At 45.2% G+C, this 21217-nt stretch overlaps 1 protein-coding gene and 1 long non-coding RNA gene across 2 annotated transcripts; both read left to right on the top strand.

The window, feature by feature from the left end:
* LOC124195546 lies at positions 1–5446 on the top strand. The gene is made up of 4 exons (XR_006875267.1): positions 1–336; positions 395–487; positions 689–857; positions 2578–5446. It is a non-coding gene; the product is annotated as an uncharacterized LOC124195546 (long non-coding RNA).
* Positions 5447–9093: 3647 nt separating this feature from the next.
* LOC124195548 (homeotic protein deformed-like) lies at positions 9094–21217 on the top strand. Its single transcript, XM_046590031.1, has 5 exons — positions 9094–10405; positions 12067–12187; positions 12262–13054; positions 19202–19473; positions 19871–21217. Exons 1-5 carry the CDS (start codon positions 10026–10028, stop codon positions 20273–20275), a joined length of 1971 nt encoding a protein of 656 aa, XP_046445987.1. The 5' UTR covers positions 9094–10025; the 3' UTR covers positions 20276–21217.

A 21217-nucleotide genomic window follows, 5' to 3' on the forward strand; every position in this document is an offset into this window, starting at 1 on the left:
TCACAGTTTCGAAAAAGCAAAACGAGAGGAATTAAGAAAGAGACAAAGTTTCAGTTTTCAATATTTTTTATCATAGAAAACTGAACGGATCACTGGTTTGATAGAAACGTGTAGGCTGCAAGAGAAATAGCGAACAAATAAAATGTGGTCGTCGTGTGAACTTTTTGGGTGTCGTGAGCCAGTGACTCCCGGCCATGCTCTCCACTCCATGCTATTTCTCAATTGAATAATACTAAGAATACGATTGGAATGATTTTGGGAGCTTGTACAAAAGAGTTGAACCGGATTCAAATATGTGAAATGTTGGTGCCGACTACAGTGAATAGCATTTATCATGTATGCTTGTTATTGGTAGAGTTTTTTGCTCTATGTAACCTTTTATACCTTTGTGCAGATTTCAGGTCCACTTTTGCCAGCCGTTGAAAACAAAGATGTGCAAGTTTTTATGCTGACCGTCATCACCAGCCATCTCAGCATCATCAATTGGGTAATGATTTTTGTACTTTTGTGACCTGACGTATATTTCAATGGTGCCTGAAACTTGATAAAAGGGTATTATACATGTCAACCTTAAGTAAAGATTACGGTTGATTAACAATGAGGTTACCCACTGTCTTCTTTCTAACTTTTCCTTATTTGTTGTCTCTGCAATATTTTTTTTGTAACTCATTTTTTTATTTTTGTTTAGATTTAAACAATATCCAGTTTGATTGGGAAAATTTCTGTCCTCGTGTATGCCCATGTGAGTGTGGGTGTATTCACGAGGACGCCCTTTTTCCGTCATTCAACTTTTCTGCGGATGGATGATGCACTTGTGGATGCCTGGCTGACTGGCTGTGGATTTCCCGGGCTTAAAGGTAGGACAAATGTCTCTCCTATTCTTCCTTTTGACTATTTGGTGCGATTTGGCGGCGTAATGGTCATAAAACGTTACGAAGTACGATTATTCCTGAGCTAGGCCTTTGACTGGAACTGTTTTATCTTGTCGTTTTTGTTTTTCTCAGTCAGGCTGAATTAAATAACTCATTTGCAGAGCGACTGCACATCAGGCATGTTTTATATACCTCACAACTTTGTCTGCGGGTCAACAATCAATTTAAAAATTTTTTTTTTTATTTTAAACACTTGTGCAAAGTCTATCTCAAGAGCCACACCGGCATTTTCTCGTTAGTAATTATCGTGCAACACGATTACCATAACAGAAGAAACCACCGGTCTTTGTGGCTTGTTCAGTGTTGTGTGTTTTTAGGGCGGGGGCGTCTACGTGGCCAAAAACAAAAAACTCAAAATCCAAAGAATCGTGTATTATATGGCTATAGCTATTGACATGGTGGTCGATTTCACCGCCGCACAATTAGACAAAAATAAATCCCTAAAAATAAACATTGACGGCGACAGTCACCAACATCAGACACCAGCAGTGCAGTACCCGTGCGCGCCAAGAGTGTGTCGACCTTTTATCGGTGGGCGGGCAAAAGAGTGTGTGTGCGAGTTCTAAGAAACGACGTTCAATAAGAAACTTTGAAAGAAATGCGCTGAATAAAACATCAAGTTCCGCCAAAAAAAAGGGGGAAATGAATTAAACATTGATGGAACGCTCAAAAGAAGAAGAAAAAAACAAGAACACAACAAAGACCAGTTCTCGATTTCGGTTTGGCGAGTCTCGCTGCTGCTGGCCTTCTTCGGGGACATTCGGTGCGTCTATGCAAATTTGCGCTTTATATCGCACACAGAGTGTACACTCTAGGCTATACTTTGATTTCTTATTCTCGATGTTTTTTTACCGCTGGTGTAACAACAAAGGAGACCGCAGATGGAACCGACTTTTGTGTATAAGGTTTGATTATTCATCGTCGGCTGCTGCTGCTGCCAACCGCCGAAACCAGCAGAGAGCCGAAGCTATAGCTGCTGTGTGATGAATACATTTCGCAGTGACATCGGCGGGGAGAACAATAAACAACGAGTTTGACATGGACCACCGTCACTTATTACGTCACACACATGTCCTTTTTCGAGATGCGTCTATATCCCCCGCGCTTATGTTCTCTCTCTGCGTCTTTGATTTTTCTCCTCAAAAGCAAAATGAAAAATGAGAAAAACAGAGATAAGAAAGCAGATCACGAGGGCTGCCATACAGCCACTTTAGTCGACTACTTTGGGGTTTTCTGTTCTTGTCTTGAGGAAGAAAAAGGCGGCGCGGCTTGAACACGGAGTCGTCATCATTCGGGGGTCCTCTCGCTTTCGGTCAATGAAAACAGAGATATCTTTTTTTGATTTTTTCTACCTTCTAGGACGAGGTCGATATATAGAGAATAAGACGGCGAGTTACATAAAAATTCTGGGCCGTAATCAGTTGCGCTTGTATAGTCTCTGCCGAGCTCTTATTTGTTTTGATTTCTCCTTTTGACAACTATTTCATAAATGGGGTCGTGTTCTGGAATGATCGGAATGACTCGTCACTCCCGTGTCTCGCGAGTCAACATCGTCTGATGTATTTGGCCAGTCAACTTGTTATTGATTCGAGTTTTTCCTTTCTTTTTTTGTTTTATACGATGACCACTCTATACTGCTGTGTAGCAACTATATGCTTATCGATCCGGGCGATCATCCGTTCGCAGCCGTGAGAACTGTGAGAAAAAACAAACGCCGGCACCTGCACACCACTCTCCTCGTCACTCACATGGAAAAATACGATTCACATGTGTTTGGATGGAATCGTGTAACATTTTCATTCTCCGTGTATTGGGCAACTTTTTGAGGTTTTTTTTCTTCCCCCGGTTCAACTGTTTTTTTGTTTTTTTTTTTACAATTTTCTCGTTCGCCTTCATTCCAGACATATCTAATAACGTAATAAAAATATTTTCATTACAATGATGGCGAATGGAATAAATGGCAACTGGTATTAAATTTTCATTTTCGAGGATGATGATTTGAAAGTTTTGGCACATGATCGCAGCAAACTCGTCTGCGTACCTCTCGTATCGCATTCCTCCCTGGAAACTCTTTTTTTTCATTCTTCGGCTTGATCTTCCACTCTGTTAACATGTATAACTTTTAAAGAGGGGGCGAGCTATAGGGCGGAGATATACAACGGGGTATACAACATTCGAAATAATTGATGCATATTAGGCTAAAGCACTATATAGCATGCAGTCAGTGTCTCGCCAAAACAAAAAAAAAAGAGAATAGAATTAGGATTTTTCTTTTTTTCCCCCAAAAAGTTGAAGGGGGAAGAAAAAGGGAGTCACGTGACCTGGACGGATGCATTTCCGAGTGAAGTTGCCACCCCCTGCTGTGCTCTTCTTCTTCTTCTTCTACTTTTCTACAAGGAGAAAACTGCCGGTAACTCAACACCAGACTCCATTGACAACACAAATCACGATTCCGACGAGATTTATTTATACATCCAGTCTCTCTCTCTCTCTGGCTCATGATTGCTTCCATAATGCGCTTTCGCGTACCCGTTGCTCCTTTCTCCCCCCAACAAAGTTTTCACTCTCGTTTCTGCCCTTTTAAATCTTTCTGGCCTATAATGGAAATTTCGCTTTGCGATGAATTATTAAAAGGAAGAAAGAAAAAAACATTTACATTTTAGCCTACGTCTTTTTTTTTTGGTGAAATGTCATTTGTCTTAAAAGGTTTTTCATTCTGGGAGTTATGCAAAGTGTCATCTCCCTGACTGCTCTGGTTCTATCTCGAGTCTTGACCTTTTCATGAATCACTGATTTGAATACAAAAGAAGAAGACGAAGAAGAAGAGAAGCAAGAAATCGATGAAATCATAAAAGGAGCGGTCCAGTGTCCTTCCTCTGTACACTGCGCAGTGCATGGAATAAAATGTCTGGAGGATAGAAGAAGAAGGAGAAGAAAAAAGAACAGAACATCGGTCAGTATACATGTACCGGTTTCACTTCTTTGTCGTCATGACTTTCTTTTTTCTTTTTCTTTTGGGAAATTTTGTCTTTCGGTTCGGCGAGCTTCTTTTTTTTTTTTTCGTCTGGCCAGAGTCCCGAATAATCTTGTCAAAAAATGAGAAGAAAAAGTGAAAGAAAAAAGTAAAGAGGACGGAGAGGGGAAAAAAATGGGAAAACAACAAATCTAATACGACTAGATATCTCATTCGAAAGCGGAGAGTGAGTGAGTGGAGAGAAGATCCGGATCCATTAATCACCGATGGAACTAGCCGTGATTCCCTGGGAAACTTGACTCACCTATTCTTCTTCTTCTTCTATTCCTTCCAGGTTTTTTTTTTTTACCTTTTTTTTTAATTTTTCTACTCTCTCGAAATCTATACAGATACCAGTATATATACCGTCTACACACGTATAATACAAATGTAAGGCTTCTCCGTGCTGGTGCCGTGCTCCATTGATTTCCTTGTAAATAAATAGAAGAAGAATTCTGTAAGCCGCATTCCACAGCAGCAGCAGCAGCAGCTCTTTTCTTCTTCTTCTTCTTCTTCTCCTCTTGTATGATTCTCAGTTATAGCTCAGAGAATCGGGGCCCAGGACTTGTATCTCGCATTTCTATTTGAAAAACGCGCATAACTTGCGCATAATAGCAGACGCGGAATCAAAGTGTTGCCGAGCTTGTGAAAAGAGACGCTGGTTGAATCGAGCAAATTATGCCGAATCATCAGACGAATCGTTGGCCGTCATCAGTTATATACATCAAAATCATCATCATAATAATTCAATTCATGGAGATAAAAAAAAAAAAAAGTAAAGTCCCTTTTTCTATCCAGCCAGGCCCATCCACTCCCCCCTTGAAGGAATATTTACTATTTTTCGATAAAAGCGGGGAGTTTGATATAGGGAGAGAGTCTGAATGATGATATAGAGGGGGGTAAGTTGTGCTTTTGAATTGAGTCAAGTGAACATTTTATACGGGCTGTTATTAAAGAGATTGGGTGAGCGTTACCTGACTCCTCTATACACTGTATAATATGTTGTATATATCACAGACTCTAACACTGAGCTGTGGGGAAAAGAGTTATATGTACTAGGAGATATAGACTGTGAGAGAAGGGGGTGAAAATGATACCCTTGGCATCTCTTTTTTCCCTCCCGTCTATTATATTCGCTCGCCCTTTTCTTTCCTGATTCTATTTGATCTTTCGCGTATCTACGATCGAGTTGTATATAGTAGTATAGTACCACAATTAGCCGATATGATTGTTGGAACCGCGGCAGCTCTATACATGGTCTTTATATATAATCCACCCTTTTATTTCTTTTGGCGTTGTTCTCGCTCTCCATTTCTTTCCCACCGTGATTGCATCGCCAAATTTGCCGTCACGGATCAGAAACCATTGGAAAGGAAATGACGGGGAACGCAGCAGAGTGAGTAGACGGTAGATATTATGTATTAGGAAATATGGAAATATATGACGGGCAGACTCTATGACCTCCAGACGAATCACGCCATTCATTCCGATTTGATGTTATTCGCTTGTCTACAAAAATATTTTCGGAATACGTCTTTATTTGTATTCAAAGTCCCACCAACTTGTTTTTATTTTTCCCCAGAGTTCCAGAAAAATGGAATGCGCAATAGTGTCAGAAATGAATCTTTTTTGGCGTGTGTGTATGTGTGTGTCTATATGGTGTATACTCGAAGCTCTAAAGTCTTATAAGGTGTCGAGAGTGTATCAAGCGTCTGGGTCGAGTGAGCAAGTGACACTTGATACTGCAGGCCGACGTGGTTTCGGTGTGAAGGACAGCTACAAGCCTCGTTCTATACAATCAACTCCGCCCGCCACCATCACCACCAGCATTCACCGAGTAAAATGTGTAAAAAGTACACAGTATAATAATTCCTCGTTCTTCTTCACTTTTCTTTTTTTTCTTCAGCCGCCTTCTCATTTTCACACAGGCAATGTTATTTTTATCCTCTTCTGGTGTTTTTCCGGGGGTGTAAGTTAACCAACATTTTCCCTTCAAAAAAGAGAGATGACGTTGAAAACGGGTGTGAGTGCGCACTGTATATTTATTATTATTCTTATGTTACACATATTTTTTCTTTTTTTTTAAAAAGGGAAATTTTTTAAACGCTTCATTCAACCGCCTACGGCACGGAAAAGTTCCAAACACACGCTGCTGCTGGACGGCATTTTTTCGTTTTTATTTTTTTTTCATTCGGTTGCCGCACTCTTCTGCAGTTGACTCGAGCGGATGATATTGCACGGCTGTTGTTGATATGTGACGAACCAGAAACATCAGGGAGGGACGTGGCGGCAGCTTTGACCGCGGGACTCACGCTGGGACTCGACCGCTTAGCCCCCAGAAGGGGGCCGGCCCATGCAGCAGTGTGCGCTCTCTCTCTCTCTTTCAATGTTGTCTCGACTTTCTGTCTCTCTTTTTTCTGTCCTTATTCTCTGCGTTCTACCGCTATACAGTCGGCGGGCTGCTGCTGCTCCTTGTTCGAGCTGTCACGGACACGCACTCTGTACCCGCAAACCACCGCCTCCCTTGAAAAACGTCGACAGTTTCTCTCTCCCGTTTTCTTCTTGCTTCTGATTGCCCTCCTATTTTTGAATGCCCACTCTGTTGGGTGTGCAGTGGGACCATCTGTGACGCAATAACGCTTATTGTCGTTCCCGTTCGATTTTTGATAGGGCCGTCCCATCTCTTTGATCGACTTTGGCGTCTGGGCTGCTCTAATGTATAGAGTTATTACGACAGTTTTTATTTTTGCGCTTTTATGTTCAATGTAATCTTTCTCATTAGTATACTATTTCGGGACGCGGAATAATATTGAATTACCTCATAAACACTCTGCGAGTCCGAGGGACGTTTCATGTATATAAATAGTGTTTCGCGCTTCTGTTTGCATTTGCGCGTAAAAACGGTGGTCGGCCAATTATGATTAGTGGACGCGACGCCAATACGCGATACCATCACCCGACCGCAACGGCAACCATCTAAAGAGCGTTACATTTTGACGCAGCTTTAATTGCTTATGGATCATCAAGGACTCGTCGCCGTTGCGTAATCCAGCTGCTGCAATGTATAAATACAGCAGTTGAGTGCAAATCTTTTTGATTCGCCTTCATATAAAAACGAAAATAAAATAAAAAGCCAGGGCCATTCATATGAAAAATAAATCAAAAGGGTACTCGACTAGAAGAAAAAAAAGGGAAAGTTGAGGGTTGATCTGATCGTTTTATTTTTAAATTCACCTATACCGTATAAATAGTTTCATATATAAAAAAGGAAAAAACAAAATTATTTCATTCCCTTATAGGAGCGAACGGACTGGTTTTTCAACTTCCCGGGCGGTCTTCAAACTCTAGCCCATCGTCGTCCGAGACAAGCAATAACATCTTTAGGCCTGTGCATGCTGGCCTACTGATACGCACCTAATAGTGTTGGGCTCTTTTTAAAAAACCAACGAGCTGGGCACTCCTATTAGTTAATGATGCCGTTGATGAGGTTCCTCCTTTGCCTATCCTAACTATACTCTACACATATATTCATTTGTGTTGTTTCGATGTGTATAAACACACACGCATCTACACAAGCCGACGGCGGTTTTGTTCTTCATTAGCCGCCGGACCCTTCTCTCATCTCCAAAACAATAAATAAGACTAAATTCGCTTGATGGGGGGTTGGACCGAGGGGAAAACAAAGAAAGAAAACAAATCCATTAAGAAAGAATATTAAGTTGAGATTTCTGGCACAACATGAAAATGTCGTTTTTGATTCAAATGCACTTACGTAATAAAATAACGTTTCAATAGATTTAAAAGTGGACACTGAAATGAGAGGAAGCGGCTCGTTCATACATAAAACTGGGTCGACCCTTTTTTTTGACAGGTTAATTGTTCTGTCGTACGCAAAGACATGTCCGATTTTTCTTCATTTGGATTTATTCCAGTTCTGTCCATCGTCCAGTTTGACTTTTTTTTTTCTTTTGAATAAAACGTGTGACGTCGTCCGTCATTTGTCGAGACAAGGCCTTTCGCCTGTCTTGAGACCATTTGTCCTCGAAGATGATCTCCTTCGATAAAAGACCGCCGAAAATAAAAAAAACAAAAACCTATCGGGAAAAAAAATTGCGGGAGTATATTTTCGGTCATTGAGTCACGAACCGTTTTTGACGTATTCCGCGCGGCGGCACGATCGGCACAAATTCCAGCCGTTCCGCGTCAATCGCAAATCGACTCTGACGTTTGTCTTGGAATTGCTCAATAGTAACTTTTTGCCATCTGTACAATTTGAATGTCTAAAAAAAATATTAATAAAAAGAGAGCACAAGACTTAGACACAAAAGACGCATCAAATAGTTTGAGAATGACGTCAGTCGGACACTGTATCGAATTACAATTTGCATACGTCAATCGAATCGTCGAAGGGGCACTGTCAAAACGGAGCAATTCTATAATACGCTGCTGCTGGCCTTTATCGAATAGGTCACTTGGGTTTGAAAGACTAAAAGGACCGTAAGAAATCATTCTAGTTTCTAGCCCTCTCTAACGTGAATCGGAGGATTATATAAGTGAAACGGGCGGGTCGAGCGCTGACGAGAAGTTGACGTGTCGGCGTCGCGGGACCGTGTGAGGCACCGCGCGGGAAAGCGAACCCGCTGCCTCTGCCCAGCATGTGGACGACGCGGAAGCTTCAACTGTGACGTCACTGTTGATGGCCGACCAATGGGCGGCAAGCTCCACCCTTCTCGCCCTAGACCCCGCCCTTTTGCTCGGCCATTTTAACTTACATCCAATGGCCTAGTCCGCCCTCTTTCTCCCTCTACTTCCTTCCTTCCTTCCTATTACTCGGAGAATGGAGGGAACTGAAGGAGACAAGGCAACAGCACGCTCTGGCGACATATTGAATGATGTACGCACGCGCGCACGCGTTCCCGACCGCGGAAGAGCTACCAACTGTACAAACGAAACAAAAAAAAAAGAAAAAAAAAGACAAGAAATACGGAACGAGTCGGATGATGGCGTCGCCGTCAAAGAGCTTAGGAGGTTACAGTCCTTGTAGACGGTCGTTTGAGTTTGTTCCTCCCCCGCCGGCAGACCTCTGTATATAAAATCAAAGTTCACCAGCGAAAAAAATTGACAGAAAATAAGGGAACAACACTTTTGTATCAAGAAAAGAAAAACAAGATCGAATAGCTTATTGCCTTCTGTACATTGGAGAGAGAGGCAAAACTGATAGCCGGGCAGCAGACCATCGTCGCTCTCAGCTGTTCATCGCAACACCGCCTTCTCGCGACCTTCCTTCGGCGCATTTCAACTTCGGCGCACAGGACAGAGAGCGGTCTCCTCCCCACCCACCCACCCGCCATCCCGACTCTCTCTCTCATCCGCCCGCCTCGTTTCGAGAAAAACACGCACGCGGAGAAAAAAAAAGTAAAAGGGAAAAAGGACAAGTAGTGAGCAACATCTTTGCTTTTTCGTGGGCTGGGCGTGTTGTGTGTGTGCGGTGGTGCTGTTGTCGAGACGCGATCCGGTAAACAACAATCGGGTCGGAGAGCAGGCGGAGAAGGCGCGTTCCTGGGCGACCCTCACAACCGTTCTTCCTCCCCCCTTCTCTCTCTCTCTCTTATGCAGCAGAGTCGGGCGTCGTAGGCGGAGTTTCGGTCAACCGACAGGAGCAGTGCAGTGGCACAACACGCAGTGAGCGGAGGGCAAAAAGGAAAAAGGTGAAGGAGCAGAGAGATCCGAAGCGGGATCTTCATTCTTCGACAGCAGTCGGCTGATGTGGTATAGGCTTAATAGACGCGTCGCCAGCAGCATCTTCGTTGGCTTCGGCTGGGCGTCGTGACTCACGCCAGCACACGCAACTCCGGGCCCCCCCTTGTGTGTTTAGATCCTATCTCGTTTAGAGAGAGACGGGCAGGAAGAAGAAGAAAAGTGAGTGCGCCAGATCGTCGTTGGGTGTGAATAGAAATACTTGAGATAGGAATCGCGGGATTCAAGGTGAGAGGCGCCGGGAGTCGTCCGTTTGATTATTGGGCGGTGAAAAAAGTGAGTGGGGGGGAAATCGGGCGTGATTTATCGGCGGGCCGGCCACCATGCCGGTGATGTCAACTGAGACGGCCGGCGACGATCAACAGGCCACGGCAGTGACAATCAAACACGAATCCTCTTCCGGCACCAGTATGCATCAGTTGCTCTCCAATTCAGTGGCGGCCGCCACGGCCTCGTCCGGCGGCGGCGGAATGGGCGGCGGAACTATGGGCGGCATCGTCGGCAGCGAGCATCACTCGCCGTCGCCGACGACTCTGTGCGGCGGCTGCGGATTCAAAATCACCGACCGCTACTATTTGGTGGCCGTCGAACGGGCCTGGCACAGCGAGTGCCTCAGGTGCGGAGAGTGCCGACGGCCGCTGGACACGGCCCTGTCCTGCTTCTCCCGCCAGTCACGAATCTACTGCCGTGACGATTACTACAGGTATATACATAAGCGTGTGCTGTGTGTGCTGTGTGTCATATGTGTTATCCCTGCCTCCTCGTCCCAAGCCCTCCTTTTACTCGCTCACGCCGCATGCTGAAATTAGACTTTCACTTTTGCTCGTAACACGACATCATCACAGCAGTCTACAGCTTCTAAAATTCCCTCGGGACATGTTTATAGGACGTGTGTATCAGAGCAGCAGCAGCAGGATTGAACTTTAGATTCACGTCACCCAAGTTACAAAGTTCAATGGTTTCCTTTTCGTCGTGGAAATAACGAGCGAGCGCAGAAAAGTCATGGGACGAAATTTTCATTTGCCATTAATATATACGTAGTTAACGGTTAACCCAGATTTGAATCGTCAATTTGTTTAGACTATACATCTGTGTTAGTAGCAGCAGCGATCTGAATTCGTTAGCATTTTTTGGGGGGTGATTGATTGATGGCTCTTAACGATTTGATCGTTTGAGTATACGAGAGGATCAAATTATAGCCAAATAAAAGGATCGATTCAGGCCTATATGCCGGGAACAGTAATCTTTTTAATGTCTAATTTAGACGGGCGGATATACTACTGGAACAACAACCGGCTGCCCAGTGTAAAAAAAAAGGGGAAATAAAACAAGAGTAACCACCCATGACCCACACCATAAACAATATTTTTGCTGTAATTCAGTTATCGCGGGTCATCAGCTCGTGTCGTTCGCTTATCATCCGTACAAGAAAAGAAGAAGCTCTCTCGCGCGGGAGGGGAATAAATCATTCGTAAAACCATCCGAGAGTATCGTGTTGGAGGTCACGTTCTCCATCATGCAGCTGATGTTAAAAATAAAATCAAATGCAATTCATAAACAAACTCACCAACACCATCACACACACACACACAAATAATAATAAAATAAAACGGGGTGATATTCGATCCGGCCTTCCGCAAGCCTTTCCAAATCGACCTTGAAATGAAATCATTTTTTCCAGTTCGTCGTGTGCATTTCAAAATTTGGGTCGGAATAGGGAAGGAGCCATGGCTGGTAAAAAAAAGAGGCCTAGCCGCGTTATTGCGTCATACTAATAATAATATAGTAAGCTGCGTAGTGTTTAAAGGCATCGCCACCGATGAAGATTGTTACCAGGTTGTCTCTCCACGCCACATTTCCCATGTGGCTTTGTGGCTGATGTGGGAAATAGACCAAATGCTGGGCGGGTTTGCGTGTTGCACTTTGCAGGGGATGCTCGCCCGTCACGGCCAGCAGCAGCAGTCTCTGTCCGCTGCTGTTTATTGTTTTTGTGTCCAATGGTCGAGCTGTCAGTTGCGTCAGAAAACGGGATAACAGTGCGGGATGTCGAGCGTAGGGAATTCGTAATGAGCGTGTCACCTTGTTGTCACCTGATTCTTTCCATATTTTTTGGTCGTGGCCCGTCAGACGTCCAGTTCAGGTGTGTGGTGTTCCAGTAGCCGCCCTAATTCCCATTCTCCCACTCATGATTTATTCATATAGGGGGGAGGGGAAGAATTTGGCCCCGGCAGTCACGTTGATATTTGCACAGCTATCGCCAAAAAGACAACAAAGAAATTCCAGCAATCCATCAAAAAAATATATCTGCATGGCTCATGACTTTCTTGTTCTCTTCTTTTGTCTTTTTTCTATTCGTAACGGCAGATTGTTCGGCGTGAGACGTTGCAATCGCTGCTGTCTGCCGCTAGGATCCAACGAACTGGTCATGAGAGCCCGCGACGCCGTCTTCCACCTGGCCTGCTTCACTTGCGCCGCCTGCAACCAGGTATAAACAATATGCAACATTGCGCAATCAAGTTGTATTTCAACATTTTTTTTTTTTTGTTTCTGAATGGGCAGCCGCTGGCCAAAGGTGACATTTTCGGGATGCGAGACGGAATCGTCTACTGTCGACTTCACTACGAGATGCTCCAGCATCCAGCGACGCTGACGTCATCTCACCAATCGCATCAGCACGGCCTCCTCATGTCTCACCATCACCCGACGCAAGGCAACAACAACGGACTGATGGGCACTCCCGACGGCCCGTGCGATCTCTCGTCTTGCGGACCACACCACGGGCTCTTGCCGCCGTCCGGCTTCCATCACTCGCATTTGATGCCGCCGGAATCGGTCAGCCCCAGCCAGCACATGATCAATATCCTCTCCTCATCGGGCGTTGATCCGGTCAACGATTCGTCCTATCCGTCCGGATTGCGTCCCAGCATCTTTGGCGGAAGCGTGGCCGCTGGCGGACAGGACTACCTCCACAATCCGTCGGCCAACGATTTCCAGCGCTGTCTGGGTGGAAGCGGATCGGCCGTTTCGAGTTTCTTCCCGTCACTGTCGTCGAGCGGAGGACTGGGCAACGGCGGCTTGGGTGGCAATTCGCCCGGGTCCGGCTCGTTGGGCCATCATCACAGTGTTCAGAAAGGACGGCCCCGGAAGCGAAAGATTCCTCCGGCGGCGGCAGCAGTTGCGGCAGCGGCGGCTCTCGTCCATTCCAGCAACAACAATAACAACAACAACAACAACAACGGCGGTGGTGGCGGCGGCGGCGGCGGGTCGACGGGCAATCATTCCGATTCGACCATCCTGGGCCAGCAACAACACCTGAACGCGGCCAATCTCAGACAACTCACTGCCGGAATCGGTTAGTTTCAAATTTTTCAAATTTTATTCGCGGGCTTTTATTTCATGCGTTTCGTAAGCGGCGGCCAACGGGCAACTGCCAATGTTTATCAAACGCGTATACGGGGACATGCGTGACAGCTCGGTGGAGGCAATCGTGAGGGGAGGAGGGCCTATGTCACGACGACATCCAACGCAGGTGGAATTCATTTCCATATTCCAACATGAGAGTTGGAAACTGGTTTGACGATGCCGAAACAAACACAAGGTTCGTTACTGGCCATCCATTTCAATGATCGGCTCATCAATCAGCTGACGCAAAATCTGCGTGTGGATCCTAAAGAAAAATTATAAAAAAAAGAAAGGGGCATATAACAATCAGAAAGAAAGAAATCAAACGAACGAATATTAACGAACAGTGTCAACGATCTTATCGACGATTAATTGCGCCCATTTCCCCCCTTTTTTGTGAGTGGTTTCGAGGGGGAATTACTTCGGCGCATTATGCATCGCCTGGTTATGATTTATATCAGCGGACGTCTTTTCACGTAGCTTTCGCAATCGGCCACTTAAAACAAAAAAAAGTCCAAAAATCGGCGAGTGGACCGTAGTCAAAGGATGTTGGATAAGAACCCACAGCCCGAAGCTCTTAGAAACACGTACTACGCATCACTCGAGTCCACCTTTTCTCTCTGTCTGGATATCTATCCTTCAAATAATTGAACGGGGCTGCCATGCTGATAGATTTCTAAAGGTAGATGAGGTCGACACGCTGTCACAGCAGCACCTGTGCCCGCTTGTCTCGCGTGCTGCCCTGCTGGCCCGGCCGCGTCGACGACAAACAGAACTAATAAATACGCAACCCCAGAGCCATCCATCCATCCACGACTTGGAACCGAAATTTTTATACTGGTTCGAGATTGAAAATAGCTCCGATATCCTACATGGTCTGCTATCCCCTATGTATATTTGACTATCAATTATCGTTTCTTCTCATTTATTTTTCGAGTTGTTATTGACTTATCGCCACTTTCAATCGGGAATGACCCAATGTCGATTCATTTGCCTTGAAAGAGCATTCGATCTTTATGGTCCGGTTGAATAGAATTGATTGAATTTCCCGTCATTCAATATTGACTTTTAGTTATCATTGCGATATGCTACTCTTGAAATCGAAACATCAAAAGTCACGACCGTTCTGATGGGTCGTCGTGGTCATTAAGACCCCCAAGTACAATTTTCTCGGAACGATTTCAGCGGGTGTATAGAATAGCGCTCGCCATATATTGAGTTGTAAAGCGTAGAAACCGGGCGCGTTGACTCATTGGTCGCCAGCCTTTTCCTCCTACGCGCCCATTATTATTATGCAAGTTGAAGCCAAACTAAGAAATCAGGAGGGTGGAAGAAAAAAAGAAATATATCCTTCAGAGAGTTGTCGCAAGTGATGACAGTTTGACAGGTCGAGTCAAAACGCGTACTTTTCTTAACGACCTCCCTCCTCCTCCCCGCCCCTCCTTTACCATGTGATGTGCCTCCCCATCTCTAACCTTGTGCTGTGCCATTCTCTTTTGAGAGAATGCCAATGTACATACGGCTGGCCCTGTTTAGTCTGCAAGTTCACGAGAGAATCTGAAAATGAAGAAGAAGAACTTTGGGGAACTTGGTGCGTTTTAGTGGAAGCTGGAAGAGGGGGGCTGTATATAGACCTTGTATATTGCATGACGCAGTGAGTGAATGTTGAGACAAGAAGTGTAGGCTCTGACCTTTAAGGACTGTCAAGGGGACCCCCAGAAAAACACGACGCTCAGGTCATTCATCCATCCATCCATCAGCGCCCAACTGGCGAGGTCTCTGCGGTCCAACATGAGGCGCTCGCGCTCCTCTCACCCCAAAAGGCCCCCACCACCAGTTCTTCTCGTCTCCCTCATTTCAAGTCACTTAAAATAGTAAGCGAAAGTCAAAAAGCCACTTCTTTCTTATTTGGGAAGAAGTCTAAAATGTTGAGACTTTTTTCGGGATGTCATTGCCCAGTAATGTCGACTCCTCTCGCTCTAGACGCGTATAGCGCCGCGTATAATTGGGAGCGCGTGTGGCTCGTTCGTCCTGCCGCACTCCCGTGGCCTTCTGACTGTGTTGTGCTGACGTCCGTCCAAGGCAACGCGCTGATGCGCTCGTTTCCCAATCCAAATATCCCGGCCAACCCTCAGCCGAGGGATCGATGGTCTATGACGTTGATTACATGTTCTCCCGCATTTGCAGTTCAGCAACAGGCAAACATGGGTGAGAATAGGACACCGATGCTTTTGGCGTCCTTGATGTCATTAGCCCATCGATCAATGACTCGTCCAAGGCCGAACGGATTTGATTCAATCAAAACCCCAACCTGTTAATTGAAAGGTTATCACCTCTCTATTTCACTTTCTCTATCCCGTCCCGTCTGTTTATCACAGTGCGGGTTCCGCGCTTTTTGGCCAGCCCCTCTCCGATATCCACACCATGGCGTCTCTCTTCCGCTTTACATTATATGTCCACTCCGCGTTAGCAGATAGAGACACAGTCGAGGGATAGTATATGGAAAATAAAAAGAACCTTCATCTCTCGCTGGACTGTGTGACTGCTGGGAGAGAAAAAGAGAGTTGTGCTGCTGCTGAGAGTTCCACAGTTGAAAAGAGGTCGCGTGTTCGGGGTCAGCCGGGCTTCGAATATCTGGCGCCTCTCCGGCTCATTTCTCCCCTTTCACACGTGAACCATATAGTACACACATAGTCTCTGTCCAGCAAATAGTATATACGTACTTTTTGACCAGCATTAAATCAAATAGCCCTTATTTTTTTGTTTTTCCTAAGAATATTTGACTTGCTATTCGATAAACTCAGGCCTATACCTAATGTTGTCTAAAATGCCAAACAGCTAGGGAGCTGAGATTAAAGAAAAAGCTTAGTCGTCGAATAGCGACTTTCAAATGTCTTATTGGTGCACGTATAGTATAGTATGCGCTTATGGCTTATGTATATGTTGGGTGCGTCTAGCAATGACCATCAGACTTTGGCAACCGACTTCTAATTGGCCTGTCGGATTTCTCCTGTGAAAAGAGAAACGAGCTTCAGCTAATATCAGGCGGATTGCGAGTTGCAAGAAATCGGGAGCCGTACACCGACGTGTGTAGTGTACTCTCATCTTTCACGGATTCAGCGCGCTCACACGGGACTCAAAAAGAAAAAGGGCAAGACCCTTGGTGCTGTCCGATGGCGTCGGTGCGTACCCAGCAGAAGACTCTCTAATCCTCACGAGCGTATATTTTATAATCCGCCACGCCATTGCGCGTCGCTCCAAAATAAGAGCAACGATATACAAATTGATAGAAAAAAGGCAGGGACAATTCTCGACAGTGCATACTATACTGTACAAATTGATTCTAATCGCCGGCAACTGTTTCCTATATAAAGTCGATGCGCAACGCAGGCGGGGGGAAACGGGGGGGAATCAAACCGGCACGCGACCCCATTATGGGCCGCGTCCGTCATCCTCGGGATTTTCTTCAGGATCAACGCAATTTGCTACCGAAAAATGGCCATCGGTTAAATCAACAAAATGAAAATCTAGGGCGAAAAAAGAGGAAAAAGAATACAAAATAATGTCTGAGCAGACTACAGGGAAATCTCCTTTGCGTGGCGCATCATCTTTCACTGGCGGAACCTCAACCGCTGCTGCGTATATATCCACCGTAGTATAGTACACACATGTAGTTATAGTAGTTGAATTATATAACGATTCTAACGTGAGGCTGCCTGCCTCCTCCTCGTCTATACTACGTGTGTGTAGCCAAGCGATGGGCGCGGGTGAAGAGGAGGAGAATTTCCCACCCGTCCTTATTCCACCAGGAGCGACAGCAGCAGACGTATCGCATTACACGCCGTTTTGACTCTCTTGCGTCGATCGATCCACAACCGAGTGCTGCACGGTGCATAGATGCGAACGGGAAAATAGACGCCAGAGAGTGAACTCTCTCTCTCTCTCGCTCAGACTCGGCTGCTGATGTGAAAAACCACCAAAATGGGGAGGTTGAGGAGAAGAAGAAGAAGAAGGATGTGTGGAGAGGGCGAGGCCCATTCTCCCATTCGCTTATGACGATGAAAATCGATAACGCATCTCTCGGGCTCAGACGCTATAACACACGAAAAGGGATGGGATGTAAAAACATATACACAAACGTAATTGTATTTTTCTTAGCTGATGTTACAGGGAATTAGTACACCTTAATCCGTTATTCAAAACGTCATTTGAACTGCGCCCTATGTTTACTAGAGGAGGATGTAGAGACGCATTTGATTGGGTAAATGTAATCGGATGTGTATTAAGTTAGAGATGATGGATCCCATTATACAAAACAATAGCACGGAGGGGGTGCAGCAGGCCTAGAAAGTATACGTACAAATCATCCAAGGCTGTCTGTTGTATAGAGATTAATCTGTCAAATCTCTTTTGCCTTTTATTTTTCTGGTTATTTTGTTCGTCTCCCTCTGAGCGAACAACCCCCCATCGGTAGATCGCGACGGGGTGCTCTGCAGGTGAGCAACACCTGCTTTAACTATCAACAGCTCTAAATCCATCCATCCGTATACATCCATCCATGCTGGAGAGCCCACCCTATAATGTAGAGTCACTGATGACGGGGTTTTGCTGGGCGAAACGCAATCATTAACCGTCGCCTTTTCTCTGTCTGCCAATCCGGCCAGCATCTATACACACACAATAGATGATCACCTCGCCCAGTATGTCGGGGTGGAACATAGCGACTCTTCGATAATGAGGAGCGGAGGTAGAATAATATAAGGAGGCGTTTCATGGAATTGGGCAACCTGGAGATAGATAATACAGCAGAGGGGGGTCATATTATATCTAGAATATAAACGAACTGCTGAGACCCCCCTCGGAGACTTGGACCCTTTCCAGTTTCCATCGCTGGATTGTTCCGTTTCTCTGACGTGTTCGTCGTGGCGGCAACTCGATCGGTCATCACCACCGACGCATTGACGAACTGCTGCGGTTATCTTTACGACACGTGGCTTTTCTTTCTACTCTTCCGGATGGTCGATCGAGAGTGTCCATGTCACCTAGGTAACGCCGTCCTATACAATAATAGAATATGCACCGGCGCTCTTTTCCAAACTTTGGCTTTAGTTGTAATAATCCCACCAACTTTGATATCCATTGGGCTGGAATTGCCAGTTGGCCCGTTGTGTGTACAGGTGAAAGGAGTCCAATTTTCTGCGCGGACCTCACAGGGCGATCTGAACGATTCAGGTGTCATTGGCTCCGTGTTTCCTCCCTTTTAAAATTTCCTTTTTGTAGATGGAGAAACAAAAGTAAAGCAAGGGAAATCCGTTTAAGCTCTAAACGGTGCATAGCCCCCAACGGGCTTATATGCGCGTAGTATCTCCAGTCTGGGATCAATTCGGTTTTTCCAGCATGTTGGAATGATGGGATTATAGCGATACACGGACAGCGTATACACGTATACCCGTTGTCCGATTAGAAAAATCCATTAAAAGAAGGAGGAGAGGCCAGTGGCGAATTTGCGATTCCTTGTTGATATGTATACGTCGGAATAAGAAACTTGTGCGGTCCACCGATGGATGGCATACACACAGGTGATGCCGATCCTTTCAAGTTCCCAACTGATAAGAACCCCCCACCCTTTTTTTTGTGTGTGTGTGCATCTCTATCGTATCCTCTCTCTTTAAGTGGCTCCTGTTTGTGACCTTTTCGGTCCAACCTCCGTCAAAAAGTCCCCACAATATGCGTCGTCTATAGGCAACTCCTTTTCTGACCAAGTTCTCCAACTACATCGATCGGCAGTCGCAACATATAAAAGATATCGAAACTATAATACATCCACTCGTCGAATCTGTGCAGTTTCGATTCAATCGTGAGATAATCAGCGCATGCAACAACGTCATTCATCATGCGCCGTCAGATCTATTGAAGCGCGTGTGCGTGTATAGGATTTGATTCCTGTTTACACTCCTTGCGTCCACTTGAAATCGATGACTTTTTGAATTGAACAAATCAATGCCAATTACAGATAGCTGAACGATTTCATTCATTTCATTTCGTCTAAATGTTGACCACTTTGCCTTCGGCTGTGTGTGTTTCTCCCCCTGAGCAGATATGCTGGGCTCCAGTGCGGATTTGTCGTCAATGGAGGGGATGGTGTACGACAGTTCGGGGACGAACGGAAGCGCCAGCGGAGGAGGCGGCGGGGGCGGATCTTCGTCTCAACAACAGCAGCAGCAACAGAGGACAAAGCGGATGCGGACGTCCTTCAAACACCACCAACTACGAACCATGAAGTCCTACTTCGCCATCAATCAGAATCCGGATGCCAAAGATCTCAAGCAGCTGGCCCAGAAGACGGGACTCTCGAAACGCGTACTCCAGGTGAAAACGACGATTGATTTCTTGATTTAAAAAACTATAAAACAGATAGATACCGTATATCTTGTTCCCTTTATTTTGGGATCTCAACTATATGAAATAGAGAATAGCTCGAGCTTTTCTGTCTAACAAGAGCATCTTGAACAGTCTATTATTAGTTCCTATATAGAAAAAAGTTGGGAATCTCATAGTCCAATATATATAAGCTCTATCTTTGCACAAGTCTCGGCTGTAACAAAAGCTCTATAGATTCTGCTAGATAACATCAAGAACATTGTATTATTGTTGCGTTGTAAAACTGATGCGCTACGTCTATACGCGGGTTGGGGGGGATTTGATGTTCCTTGATTTTCTTTTTTTTTCCTAACCGAATCTGATTCGTGAATGGTGGGCCCACCAGGTTTGGTTCCAGAACGCCCGAGCGAAATGGCGCCGCAACATAATGCGACAGCAAGATGGCGGCGGCAGTGGCGGAGGAGGCGGAGTGGGCGGAGGCGGAGGAGGGGCTGGCGGAACGTCTTCGATCAAAGATGGCGACCTCCTGACAGCGTCGGCGTCGTCGTCTTCGTCGCAGCTCGAACAACAACAACAACAGCAGCAGCAGCAGCAGCAGCACCCTCATCATCATCATCAGCACCAGCACCAGCAGCAGCACCAGCACCAACAGCCTCAACAGTCGCATCACCGCGTTTCGGCCTCCCTCGGTGAGTTGACTCCGCCGGGAAGCGCCGGCGGAATGACCCACTCGTCGGCCGTCTCCAACGAAGATGCCAGCTCCAATTTAGTCTTCAGTGATCTGTACTAGAAATAGCCACACAAAACACACAACACACAACACTATACACAAACTATCTACCTATTAGTAGAGTAGACTTTCTGCTCCCTCTCCCCCTCTCAACCTATACACGACGATACCTATAGACAGTTACTATATAGCGTACAACAAAAGTATACGTTTAACTATTATACAGAGACGCGCGATTTTTTAAACAAAAGTCGACTAGTGTCCCACATGTGTCTGTGTATAGACACTCTCTCAATTTTTTGGTGCTGTTGCTGTTGGGTTTGATTGTCTTGTCATTCGTCATTTTTCTTTTAATTTCTTTTTCATCTTTTTGAACATGTTCTTGTTTCAGTTTTTTGTTCCGCGTTAAATATAGGACCTGTGTTATAACATCGTCAACCAACGCGCCGCTAATTCACTTCTTTATTTATCGACATAAAGACTTTTGTACTATAACGGCGTCAGTGTGTAATAGCGTTGATGTATTATTATTATTGTCATTCAGCAGCATAATCCGATCCCCCCTTTTTACCCATTTTTTTAAATATTATTATTTGAAATTTCAATTCACGTTTCGCTCGGATATGATGATGACGACACGCGAAATTGTTTTGGATTTTATTTCAATTCGTTTGTGATTCTAAAAGAATAACAATCGATATGTTTTTTGTTTTTCCTGTTTTTCACTTTAGTTTGGTTTTATTGTTTTCTATATACCCCCCTCCAGTTTTTCATGTTTTTGAATGAAAAGTCCTTTTTTGGTTGGAATTCTATGGAATTTGTGTTAAGGCGAGCTTACATTAATTTATACACGAATTTCCTAACCACGATGGCTGCTGTTGCGATGTTTTCAGCATATCCTATAAAACTCGCCGTCGGGAAATCAACACATGTCATCATCATCGTCATTTTCAGGTGACGCTTTTTATGATGAAACAATAAACGTTCCTGTCTTTGCATTGA

The sequence above is a fragment of the Daphnia pulex genome, chromosome 1 (assembly GCF_021134715.1).
Source record: "Daphnia pulex isolate KAP4 chromosome 1, ASM2113471v1".
Classification (NCBI taxonomy): domain Eukaryota; kingdom Metazoa; phylum Arthropoda; class Branchiopoda; order Diplostraca; family Daphniidae; genus Daphnia; species Daphnia pulex.

Coding starts and splice junctions, on each gene's coding strand:
- LOC124195548 (XM_046590031.1), top strand. CDS start 10,026: ATGCCGGTGATGTCAACTGAGACGGCCGGCGACGATCAACAGGCCACG. Junction 12,188..12,261: donor CTTGCGCCGCCTGCAACCAG/GTATAAACAATA, acceptor CTGAATGGGCAG/CCGCTGGCCAAAGGTGACAT. Junction 13,055..19,201: donor ACAACTCACTGCCGGAATCG/GTTAGTTTCAAA, acceptor CCCCCTGAGCAG/ATATGCTGGGCTCCAGTGCG.